General features: G+C 35.6%; 1 protein-coding gene across 1 annotated transcript in view; it reads left to right on the top strand.

Moving 5' to 3' along the window:
* LOC129271967 (uncharacterized) overlaps window positions 1-12,567 on the top strand; it is an 85,611-nt gene that overhangs the window by 31,177 nt on the left and 41,867 nt on the right. Inside the window, exons 24-29 of the mRNA XM_064107017.1 lie at window positions 781-939; window positions 5,767-5,904; window positions 7,521-7,727; window positions 9,150-9,347; window positions 9,978-10,136; window positions 11,594-11,731. Of these exons, the coding sequence (XP_063963087.1) occupies window positions 781-939; window positions 5,767-5,904; window positions 7,521-7,727; window positions 9,150-9,347; window positions 9,978-10,136; window positions 11,594-11,731 (999 nt within the window). The remainder of the gene's footprint in view (window positions 1-780; window positions 940-5,766; window positions 5,905-7,520; window positions 7,728-9,149; window positions 9,348-9,977; window positions 10,137-11,593; window positions 11,732-12,567) is intronic.

The following is a 12,567-nucleotide window of genomic DNA, read 5'->3' as shown; positions in this document are numbered from 1 at the left end:
TACGATGCAGTGGCGGTGGAGGAGAATGAGGAAGAAGTAAAGTAGAGGAGGAGGAAGAGGAGGTGGCGGAACAGGAAGAGGGAGATGAGGAGGAGAAGGAGGTGGAGGAGAATGAGGAGGCTTTGGAGGAAGAGAAGGAGTTGGAAAAGTAAGAGATTGATGAGGTGAGGAGGAGGAGAAAAAGAAGGTTGTAAGGTGGAGGAGGGGAAGGGTGAGGAAGAGGAAGAAGAGAAGTAAACGGAGGAGGAGGTGTAGGGGTATGGAAAGAGGAGGAATGTGAGATGGTTGTTGTGATAATGTTAGAGGAGGGGAGTGAGGATTTAGAATACAGAGTTGAAATGATTGAGGCAGAGGGGATTAAGAACTGAAGGAAGAGAGGGGCAGATTGATGATGAGGAGGTAAGAGGAGGAGGAGGAGAAAAATGAGGCACTGGAGAAAGAGGAGGATGTGCAGGAGAAGCAAGAGAAGAAAAGAACGGGAAAGAGCAGAAGGAGTAAAGAGATTTAGAAGCAGAAGAAAAAGTTAGAATTTGAAGAAGAAATAGCAATAATAAGTGAAAGAGGACACAGAGAAAAATAAGGAGGAAGAAGAAGATGGAAGACAAAGAATTGGTAATGATGAGAGGGTAGAATGACACACTGCTACTTGGCCATCATCAAGATCGATTCCTCTGAAGTGGTACATCAATTTTGAAAAGTTTTCATCCGATCCATCAACCATCATTCCTACAATATTATATAAAAGGACATTGAAATGTTTAGCATTCATTTGATTTTCAGGTTTTGATCTTAATTCTCAAGTTGTTGAGAATGTAAGAGGAACAGGAGGGATGTATACCATCGACGTCACATGGGACCTACCAGAGAATGGATGTAATGCTGTAGGATACAAGATCTACTATGAAATAACAGGAGAAGACAGTGATGTGTTTAGATCAGGTTGGTATTTCATAAAGCTGTCTTTAAAGCCCGTCTCACACTGTGCGATCCAGTGCGACACAATTTTTCAAGAAATTGCATTTTGCATTAAATGTGAAAGTTCCAAGAAGTAAAATTATTTTATTTTAAGTTTGGCATATTGTTAGGAAAACTAAAATCATATTTTTACTTTGCGGCAAGCCCTATGGTCGGAATAAAGTCCAAATCGGCCTCAAGTTGCAGCCGATGATGACGTCATTACGATTTGGAACTGAATTTGTTTTTATTCATTCAGGGAGGCTCTAACTGGACTGAATTTCGATTTCAGTAGTCCTACCACTATTCTGAACTCTGATCCGTAATATTTTATTAGTTGGAATATCCATATCAATGTTAGCACAATTGATTTGAAATTGGGATCGCAACGAATTGCATAGTGTGAGACGGGCTTAAGTTACAAAAGACTTTATGACTGTTGATCCTTTCTTATGTTAAATGATTCTGACTTGGCATCTAAAGTACATGTTTCAGCCATCCGCAAAGTTGTGCATATAAAGTATAAAAACACACATGGGCCTGTAACACAAAGCTTTGAGATGAAAAGCAAATATGAAAGAACACTTCTAATTGGTTCCTGGTCGGTATTTCGAGCCAAATGCACGTGTAACAATGATCTTGATTGGTCGGTTCATTAAGCTATTGATCGCTAATCTTTGTGTTTCTGTCCCCAGGTTTGCATTCTACTTTAATCTTATGCAAGTTGTGATTGTTAGGTTATATAGTCATGTTATATAGTTGTATTTGATTCAATAGTGTTCGTAGAATACTGTATATCAGGCATGGGTATGATTTGCCTTGTCTTTATAACTGTTTATTATTGTGCAATGTTTCTCAGATTTATGGTTGTTATGAAGATGCATGCTAAGGTGTGTATGTTTGCATGAGGGAGCCAGCATAGGCCAATGGCCTTTCTAAGGCTGGGCTCCCGAGACCATAATATAATCATAATAATCATAGAAGAGAGAGAGAGAGAAAGTACTGTAAACATAATTATATGGGTGGATGATAAGGCAATACAACTTGTTTTCAAATTTATTTATAGGCATCAATAAGGAATTTTTTATATCTGTTTTTGAAAGAGGCAAGAGATGGGCATCTTTTTATTTCTTTAGGTATTTTGTTCCATAAAATAACTCCAGCATATTTTACAGAATTTCTAGAAGATTCATAATTCAACAAAGGTAAATATAAATCACTGGATTGTCTTGTTGAATATGAATGGACATTTGAAGTCAATTTAAAGTATTTTGTGAATATGGGAAGAAGCAACTGGTGCTCAAACACATGCATAAAAGATGCTATTTGTAAATTGTAAATATCAAAAATTTCAAGAACTTTAAACTTATAGAATAAAGGTCCAGATGGTGTTCTAGGGTTGGAGATATTAATTGCTCGTAATGCTCTCTTCTGTAAGACAAAGACTCTATTTAAATGTATTTGAGCACAGCTACCCCAAGTCATTGTGCAGTAAGATAAATGTGGTAAAATTGTTGCATTATAAATGTATAATAGAATTTGACGTGGTATGAAATGTCTTATTCTAAATATAACGCCAATAGCACAAGATATTTTTTGTAAAATTACATTTACATGAGAAGACCATGACAGGTTTTCATCAAGAGTGATTCCAAGAAAATTAATTGTAGAAACTTGTAATATGTTTTTATCATTCAAGTAGATATCACTAAGATTGTCAAAAAGTTTCTTATTTTTTGTTTTGAATATCATATTACAACATGGAGCTTTGCCCCGTAACATAAAAGTTTGCGATTTGCAAATGTGAATGAATCTCTCTAATTGGTACTTTTTATTTATTATTTATTTATTTATTACGTCTTATTTTACCAGGGTGACTCTGTCAGTGGTTCAAACACTGTTATACTTAGAGGCCCTGGAATACAATAACAAAAAATACATTAGAAAACAATTACAGAACATGCACATAAAACTTATTGTCATCTACATATAGTTCAGTGGAGTGGAATCAGCAACCACATGGTGTCAGGCACGTGAAATTGTTTATTGGTATACTAAAATTGGTGAGAAATATAGATATGTAAGATATTATTTACTGTATTAGGTGAGTTAGTCATTTACTAAAGGAATTTCATGAGGGGTGTTACCTAGTTTTGGGTCACTTTCCAGAATCTTGCAGTAAATGTGTGTTTAGAAGGTGCCTGCCTTACATCATGCGGTAAACGATTCCACTCCACTGCACCAACATGGGAAAAAGCTTGTTTTCCAGAATTTGTCCTTGCTTTTGGTATCAAAAGTCCATCAGTTATTGCAGCTCTGGTTCTGTAACCATGAATAGAATTTGCTTTGTCAAATAAATTGGTCAGGTATTTTGGTGCCTGTCCATTTATAGCTTTGTATACCAGCTTACATCTTTGCATTTTCCACCGATTTTAAATTGATATCCAGTTCAACTGACTCAAAACATAATCTGTGGAAGTACGTGTACCAACTCCAAGGACAATTCGTGCCATTCTTTTTAATATGTTGTTTCACAAGCGACTCTTTGGTCGCAATTGCACAATTTTACCAAGCAGTGCTGGAGTAGTCGAACAATGGCAATACCAGAGCATTTGCTAGCATCTTGATACTATCTAGTGGTAAAAATTGTTTCAATCTTCTCAATAGAGCTAATCTAGGTCCAATTTTTTTACCAACATGTTGTAAGTGATCCTTCCAATTTAGGGCAGGATCTAAGATTACACCTAAGTATTTGTAGCTGTCTACTTGCAGTACTACATAATTGTCCAAATGTAGTGAAAGGGGTCTGTTTGTACTTGCTAATTTCTGGGGTGTTCCAAAAATCATAAATTGTGTCTTAGTGGGGGTTAACCTTAGTCCATTATTATTAACCCAGTTACTGATGTGTTTCAAATCTTCATTAAGTACAGTTTCGAGATCTTCAATTTTCTTTGCACTGTAAAAGATAATAGTATCTTCAGCGTACATCATCACACTACTTTTTGAGGTAACCTTAGGAAGGTCGTTCACCATAATCGAGAATAGGAGGGGTCCGAGTATTGATCCATGCGGTACCCCAGTTATTATAGTACCCCATGTGGACTCGGCATCCCTTACAATTGTTCTCTGTTTGCGATTGGCTAGGTAGTTAGTAAACCAGGTAAGTTCAGTGCCTCGTATTCCGTATTTAGATAATTTTTGCATTAGAAGTTCATGGTCTACGGAATCCCTGTCAGCAGACCCTGATCCATTTTTTTGTATACAAAATCACTTAGGTAAGCAGAACAGTATCCGTACTATGATCTTCCCGAAATCCTGATTGTTGAGGTGCAAACATAGAATGGGCATTAAGGTAGTCTGTCAATTGACTATTTATTGATCGTTCAAATATCTTCATTGCTATAGGGATGACCGAAATGGGTCTAAAGTTATTTGTACTATTGGTGTCACCCCCTTTATGAATAGGAGTGACATTTGCCTTCTTCCATTAATCTGGTATTTGTCCGGTTTGAAGGGATAAATTGAATAAGTGAGTTAGATGAGATGAAATAATAGGTGCTGCTGTTTTTAATAGTTTAGGGGGTAATCCGTCAGGTCCAGAGGACTTTGAGGTTTGTATTTTGTTCAATTCAGCAAGCACAAATGCTTCAGTGATTTCCTCAAAGTGAAACTCAGTATCATTTGTCTCAAGTCTAACATTCCTACATGAGGTAGGATTGTCGGGTTTCGGACCAGATCCAGAAGAAAGGAAGAAGCTATTAAATGCCTGGGCTATTTTATTTGTATCTAATTCCATTGTACCATTGATACATAATCCAATTGCTTGTTTTTTCGATTTCTTATTAGGAGTCAGTGTTTTGATCAAAGTGCACATGCATCAATGATCTTGATTGGTAATTGGCATTTAGCAATTGATTGCAAACCTTTATGTTAGGGAGCACAGATATACATGTATCTGTTCAAATTTCAAATAAAAGGTACATGTACTCAGGTAAAGACAAAAATGAATTACAATACCTCGTAGCTCTGCCTTTTTTCTTAATTCTTTTCCTTAAACTTCTGCCCTCTACAATTTCCTCTCTCCTATTCTGTTCGCTTACATGATGTATTTGTATGTATTCTTATGTATCTATGCACTGTATATATGTTTCACATGTTATCTATGTCTTTAAGCTGTGCTTATTCATAAGTAATGATAATAATAATGGTCTTTATTGATACATCAAAAAAGCATTCGTTGCAGCCAAAGGCTGAATTGCAAATGCTAATACAAGGTAAAATAAAATGACATATAAATTGACCAAAAACGCAAATATACAAACAAGGTATATATTATATATGGATAAAAAATACATATCAACAGCCAGTCAATACACAATAAAGAGTGACCTCCATTTGACCTTGCAAAGATAACAAGAAACATAACCTCAGTTCTACATTTTAATTATTGCTAATTAATTGTTACTTCATTGATGACATGTACAATGTTTTGTAGAATTGAAAATAAACTTGAAACTTGCCCATAGATGATGAGGCTGCCAACAATGAAAAAAAAAAACAATACAGGAACGTATCTAAGATTGTATGTTCTTATTCTAGGATGCAGAATCCCTGCTTTAAGTTAATCAAAATCATGAGAATAGCTACAATTTTTTTCCTTTTTTTATTACTTAGATGAAACTCGTTTTTTTTATCTCACCTTTTCATGTGCCAGCTAATCTGAAGCTCTGTATGGCTTATGTGTATCATTTTATGCCAGTTGATGGAAGTGGCATGTAAAGAGGTAAAATTAACTCTCTCATTTCTCCGCAGTATATGTCAATGGTGGTGACTCTGTCAACGGGACCGTCTCTGACCTCCGTGCAAATACTTCCTATAACATCACAGTTGCTATTGTGACAAGCAAAGATATTGAGCTTGCTAGAACTGAACCAGTCATTCTCTCTACAGGTATGCCCATTCACCATTTTCTTTTATATCCATTAACCCTTACTTGGGAAGGGTGGGGGTTGCTATGCCGCTCGCTGACTTTTTACTTTTAAGTCTTTTGAGACTAAATTTGTGATGCATTTGGTACGCAGTTCCGAAATTACAGAACATTCTGTAAACGCATGTCAGACCCAAAATTTCTCCAAAATGTGATTCCGTGTACCAAGTCAATGCAAATTGTGTTTTTCAACCAAAAATCAGAAATGTACTTGTATGATTATTTCTACTTTTGTCGGTTTAAATGGATTTACTTTATGCTATTTGTGATCACAAAGGGTCGCGACGAAGTGAATTGAAAAAACGATAAAAACAAAGATTTGAAAAAACAAAGAAATACATGTACATAAGAATTAAATAAACAATGAAATACTTAGGAAATTATTTATGTTTTGCAATTTTTGGTAGATATATGTTAGAAATATATAAATTGATATTTTCACAAAAAATTTGCATTCTACTAGCTATATTAAGTGAGTTAAAGGCAGAAACATGAACAAAAACAACAAATTTAGGGCAAATTTCATACTCTTATTTGCATTATTAATTAATGAAATAATTAAAACAATAAATTTTTTGAAAATTTTACTGTATACTCTTGTTTACATGTTCTCTATGCGCCTGCAAATTTTTGCGGCGATCAAGCAATCAGCGGCTGGGATCTGAAGGGGGTTCAAATTGACCACTCCCTCCATTTATCTTGGTCTGAAATAGCCCAGTTAAATTAGGGTTAAGGCTATACCCATGTCATCTACAGTATATACACTTGGTCTGATATCACTTATTCTATATGGTTCGATGAATAGAAATTGGACCATCTGGGTATTAGACCAATTGTTGTGGACCAAATTGTAGGTGGCCAAATGGGTTTAACCTACATGTATGTGGTATTAGACACTTTAATTTTGAGAAGTAGAACAATTGTTTGTACATGTATAGCAGGTAAATGTAAAAACAATTATAAGCATGTTCATATCTTGTGTAGATAATACTTGATTTGTTAAGACTAAATATCAAAATTTGAGTAAAAGGGGTATTCAAAGCTTTAACAAAGTTCCTTGATGCACTGGAAATTGTCGGTGAAAGGTACCATGGAAGTCACATTGCCAAGCAATGTCAACTTTGGTAAGACTTCAGCATAATATCAGTTGTGCCTCACCTCATAACGCCATTATGGTCACAGGCTTGTTAGATCATCGTGCTTAACTTGCCAAATACATGTAGCGGTTTTACCATTTTTTTTTCAGCTTGGGTATTATCTTTATTGTTATGTAGCTTGGTATTTTTTTGATATTCACATCATACTCTAAGTCATAGTTTCATTTCTAGGTAAGCTATGATCAAGCTTTAAATAATTTGCCATTTTGATGAAAAGGATTATAAAATATTGGTGTTATCATTCCAAGAATTCAATTTTGATTAATAATTTGAAAAAAAAGTAACCTTTGGAAATTTAATTTGAGCTAGCCTCAACATATTCCTCATTTTCATCAACATAATTTTCATGTAACAGATTTCATGTTTGCCTTTGATTAGATCCTCCAGTAACCATGACATGCATGTTTGTTTCCATTCCACAGATGAATGTCCAGACAATTACGAGGAAGGCCCCAATGGTCACTGTTACCGATTCAGGATACTAGACTATGGTTCTACTTGGCCGACTGGTCGAAGGACATGTGACAATGTAGAAGACTCTGATCTAGCTGTCATCAACGATCCTGAGGAACTTGCTTTTCTTGTCAACAGAAGTGTGGAGATAAACCCAAATATGACATGGTGGATTGGTAAGTGAAATCTCAAATTTGATCCATGCTGAGTATTGCATAAAACCGACCGGCTTATATAGAAAAATACTATATCCATTACTAAATATTTTTTGCTATTGGATTGGTCGAGAGCCCTTCATGTGACTTATAATAATTTTACCAGAAAAATTAAATTCATTGGAGATCAAAATAGTTTGTGATGTCAGAATAGAATAGTATTTTTTTTTCTATTTTGCGTCCGACTGGAAACAATGCAATCAGAAACAGCACACAACGGGCTGTGTCCACCGGGTAAGTATAGTGATGCGTTGGCTCAGACGCTTCATCAGGTTCCGTTGAGTGCAGCGCAATAGCTGAATCATAAATTTCAAATGTCAATGTGAAATTGCGTCTTGCTTGTTTATAATGAATCTGCATGCTGAAATAAAATTTATGATGGCCATCATTTGATCATCAAAAGATTTGGGTTGCTCAAGTTTAGTTCTGCAGGAATCGTTCAAAACCTTCACAACCGGTAAGTGAAATTGTATAAGCGCTCACAGCTGCCACTCAACACCACACCACCATGAGTGAGCTGGGTTGGGCTGGTAGCAGCCACGCACAGTCTATCCAGGAACTGGCCAGCTTAGATGATAAGCCAATTTTGCATAAATTAGAGCTTAGCCAATCTAGATTTTTTCCAGATCATGGAGATGGGTCAATCAGGAATAGATAACAAATATTTTATCATTCAAACTTATATAGAAGGGATATAAAACAAATATACCAGACGTTTCTTTCGAAAGCATAGTGGGAATTGGCCAGCTTAGATGATAAGCCAATTTTGCATATACCCTGTATTAGAGCTTAGCCAATCTAGGTTTCTTTCCAGATCATGAAGATGGGTTAATTAGGACTAGATAACAATGATTTTTCGTTCAAACTTTGATACGGAAGGGATATAAAACAAATGTACCGGCCGTTTCTTTCAAAAGCATAGTGGGAAGTATTCATCCTCGGTTGGTCTGGTAATGTAACAAATTTCTCTCGGGGGCTTTGCCCCTGGGAAAGAAAGTAATTGCTAAACCTACCTCTGATTAAATAATTCCATTTTACTTTCTCACACCCGGTATAGTTGTAAATTGTGTTTGATACGATTGAATTTATGAAAAGTGTTCGGTAATGCGATCCACTGTATCTGGCTTTTTAATCAGAGGAGCATCAGTTTGAATCCAACTCCAAGCGTTAATTTCCTTCAGCAAGAAATATATCCACATTGGCTGCACTCGACCCAAGAGAGGAGTTTGATTCTTCATGAACCACAGAATTGGAAGATTATTGGCATTTAGGTGATCCTAGAAAATGGAGATGGTTGGATTGTTCTACCATTACAAATTATCAGGATAGCTGATGGGCTCCAGAATACATCGCTTGGTCTAAAGCTCTTACTTGTTCTTCTAGGTTTATCTGACCTTCATGTTGCTGGAGAATGGAGATGGGTGGACTGTACTACCACTACCGGCTACCAGGATACTCTCTGGGCTCCAGATTACCCCTCTGATGGTGATCTTACCTGTGCTGCTCTTCAGCCAAGCGGTGACATCATCAATCTTTCCTGTGATGGAAAATTCAGCTATCTGTGTGAACTGTATCCTACAGGTGCAAAGCTGCTCTATTTTATGATGATAATTAGTGATGATGAGGATAATGAGGGGGAGGATAATGATGAAGATGATGAGGAGGGGGAGGGTGATGATGAGGATGATGAGGAGGGGGAGGGGGATGATGAGGTTGTTGTTGATGATGATGATAATGGATGATGGTAATGATGATAAGGATGATGATGATGATGATGATGATGATGATGGTGATGGTGATGGTGATGGTGATGGTGATGGTGATGGTGATGGTGATGGTGATGGTGATGGTGATGGTGATGGTGATGGTGATGGTGATGGTGATGGTGATGGTGATGGTGATGGTGATGATGATGATGATGATGATGATGGATGATGATAATGATGATGATGATGATGATGATGATGATGGTGATGATGATGATGATGATGATGAAAGTGATTATGAGCAGGATGAGGAGGAGGGGGATGATAGGAGTGATAATATGATGATGACAATGATGATGATGATGATGGTGACAATGATAGCGTTGATGATGATGATGAAGATTACGAAGATAATGACGATGATGATGATGATGTTGCTGATGGTGACAGTGATGATGATGATGATGATGGTGAAACTGATAACATTTTAAAATCATATTTTCAGATTTTGATCTTAATTCTCAAGTTGTTGAGAATGTAAGAGGAACAGGAGGGATGTATACCATCGACGTCACATGGGACCTACCAGAGAATGGATGCAATGCTGTAGGATACAAGATCTACTATGAAATAACAGGAGAAGACAGTGATGTGATTACATCAGGTTTGCTCCATTGTTTAAGATCTCTGTATTTCGTGTACTTTGGATTGAATCTCTTTTCAGAAAACATCAATAAGCTTTAAATTTCAGGATTTTTTTTTTTAGTGGGGATCACACTTTCTACTTTTACAACTTTCAATCCCCCAACTTCTGATCTAGACAAAACAACAGGAATCAGGAAATATATTGTGGATTCCTGCATGATGGTTATAATGATAATAGTTTTTATGATTACGATCATAATGGTCATAATGTTCCTGCATGTGGCCAAGATTTTAATTTTGACCTTTGTTTACACTTAATGCTTGTGATCTCGATGATTCCAATCAGGGCTTAAAGATAAATACTAGTTGTGGTAAAGATCTCAAAATGAGTTTGAAGATAATCCAATCAAATTACCACCAAAGTGTTTGTATGTATTAATAAAAAAATATGTGCCAAATAACTCTGGAAGAAAATGGGTAATCACTGAGAATTGAGCGAAATAAGCACCGAATTCCATCAAATGTCAGGTATTTTTCAAAGCAATATTGATACATTGTCCCACATATGCTTTTCTATGCTAGATATCAGAATTATCGATTTTGAGCTAAGATTTCATGATTTTACAAAGATAAGTTTACATTAATGTACCAGATCTAGATGTATGATAATATTTTTACGATTAACCATGATTTAAAAGACTTTCTCATGAAATAATTGTTTGCTGCAACTTTTGTCTTTTACCTTTAAATTAATCATATTCTATGAGGGTGGATACCCTATTGATTGGAATTGATGCCCCTTTTATTTTTATTTTACCCATTTGTGCTGTAATATAGAAATACATCCTATTAAAAAGGAGCCTTGCCCTAGAAATGTCAAAATATCAAGCCTTGTCAATTAGTGATTACACATTATGAAGTGCATACAGATTTATGTGCATGTACACACAAATGTCCCCAGTAGAACTGTACTTAACTACTAATAGGGCTACTCTAATTCAGAAATTGAATAAATGAATACATGTAAATATGTTATTATCTATCAACTGTAATGCCGTTATCTTAATTGTAAATCCATAGTAGCATGAAACCAGTGTATATATGAGTTTCTGCATCTGAAAGTTTGGTCTGTGTTTTAAAATTTAAATGTCTAATTTAATACATGATTGATGAATATCAAGAGTCTTATTGATGATGACCTAATCATCTTAATGGGTGATTTCAAGTACGGTGTTGACCTTCTGGTGTTGGTGTTAGGTCATTTTTTACAAGAGTATAACACCAAACATAAAATGAAGATGGTCCTGAAAAGTAACTCACTAGTTGTTGAGGTGTTAATAATGTGACCTGGATCAGTTTTACAAAGTATGAATAAGTTTTGGAGCCAGGGGAAGCAATCCAAATTTCAACACCAACACCAAGGCCAACACCAGACTTGAAATCACCCATTGTTTCTCTTTTTGTAATCATCCACAGTGTATGTGAATGGTGGTGAATCTATGAGCGGCGCTGTCACTGGTCTCCATGCCAACACATCCTATGACATCACAGTTACTATTATGACGAGCAAAGATATTGAGCTTGGTAGAACAGAACCAATCACTTTATCTACAGGTTAGTGTTATCTTCACAAGATCTGAACTTGTTCATTTTTTTTATTCAGTCCCCCCCCCCCCCCACCCACCCCTCAACATTTTTTGCAATAAGTCTGTAACGCGAAAAGCTGGCGCCATGCCATCTCATATCTTTATATTCAAGTTTTGTACAACTTCTAAAACCAAATCTGCAACCCCAGGGTACCTCTTTCTCAAATTACACATTTTGTAAATGCATGTCATGACACCAAATTGCTCCAAAACATGAATATGTGTACAAAGACAGTCCAAATTGTGTTTTAAGTTAGAATTCATATATATATATATATATATATCATTATTTCTATTTTTACTGATTGAACTCAATCAGTTTCAGCTTGTTTATGATCAGAATAAAGTTGCTGACGGTTTCCATCGAAAAAATGATGTAAAACCAAAAATATGAAAACACAGAAATCCAGATAAAATTTAAAAGCAAACAAAAAATTTGTAAGATTTTTTTTCAGTACATTAAATCAGAATCCTACAAAGAGTCTGTCAATAAAATAATTAGCAGAGAATGAATCAGAGCGAACCTTTGATTTTTTGCATAAATTAAGTAATGAGATTTTTCAAAGAATTTGATCATAAACATTTGTTGTGTATGCCGTGGGTCGCTTTACAGAATTAATTTTTGCAATTTTACATGAAAACTTATTTTAATCAGGTGCTCGATGGATATAAAATATCTGTGTGGGTAATTCTTTTTGATAAATTCATAACCTGCTCCAGACCATGAAATTGGTTGAAAATGCAGGATATAATCTTTATAGTTTTCTGATAACCAATCACTTCATTTGTAAGATAAGTGCTCAA

Source organism: Lytechinus pictus, chromosome 11 (genome assembly GCF_037042905.1).
Source record: "Lytechinus pictus isolate F3 Inbred chromosome 11, Lp3.0, whole genome shotgun sequence".
In the NCBI taxonomy this organism is placed as follows: domain Eukaryota; kingdom Metazoa; phylum Echinodermata; class Echinoidea; order Temnopleuroida; family Toxopneustidae; genus Lytechinus; species Lytechinus pictus.
Note: the sequence above shows the minus strand (reverse complement) of the source record. Positions and strands in the feature narration are given on the sequence as shown.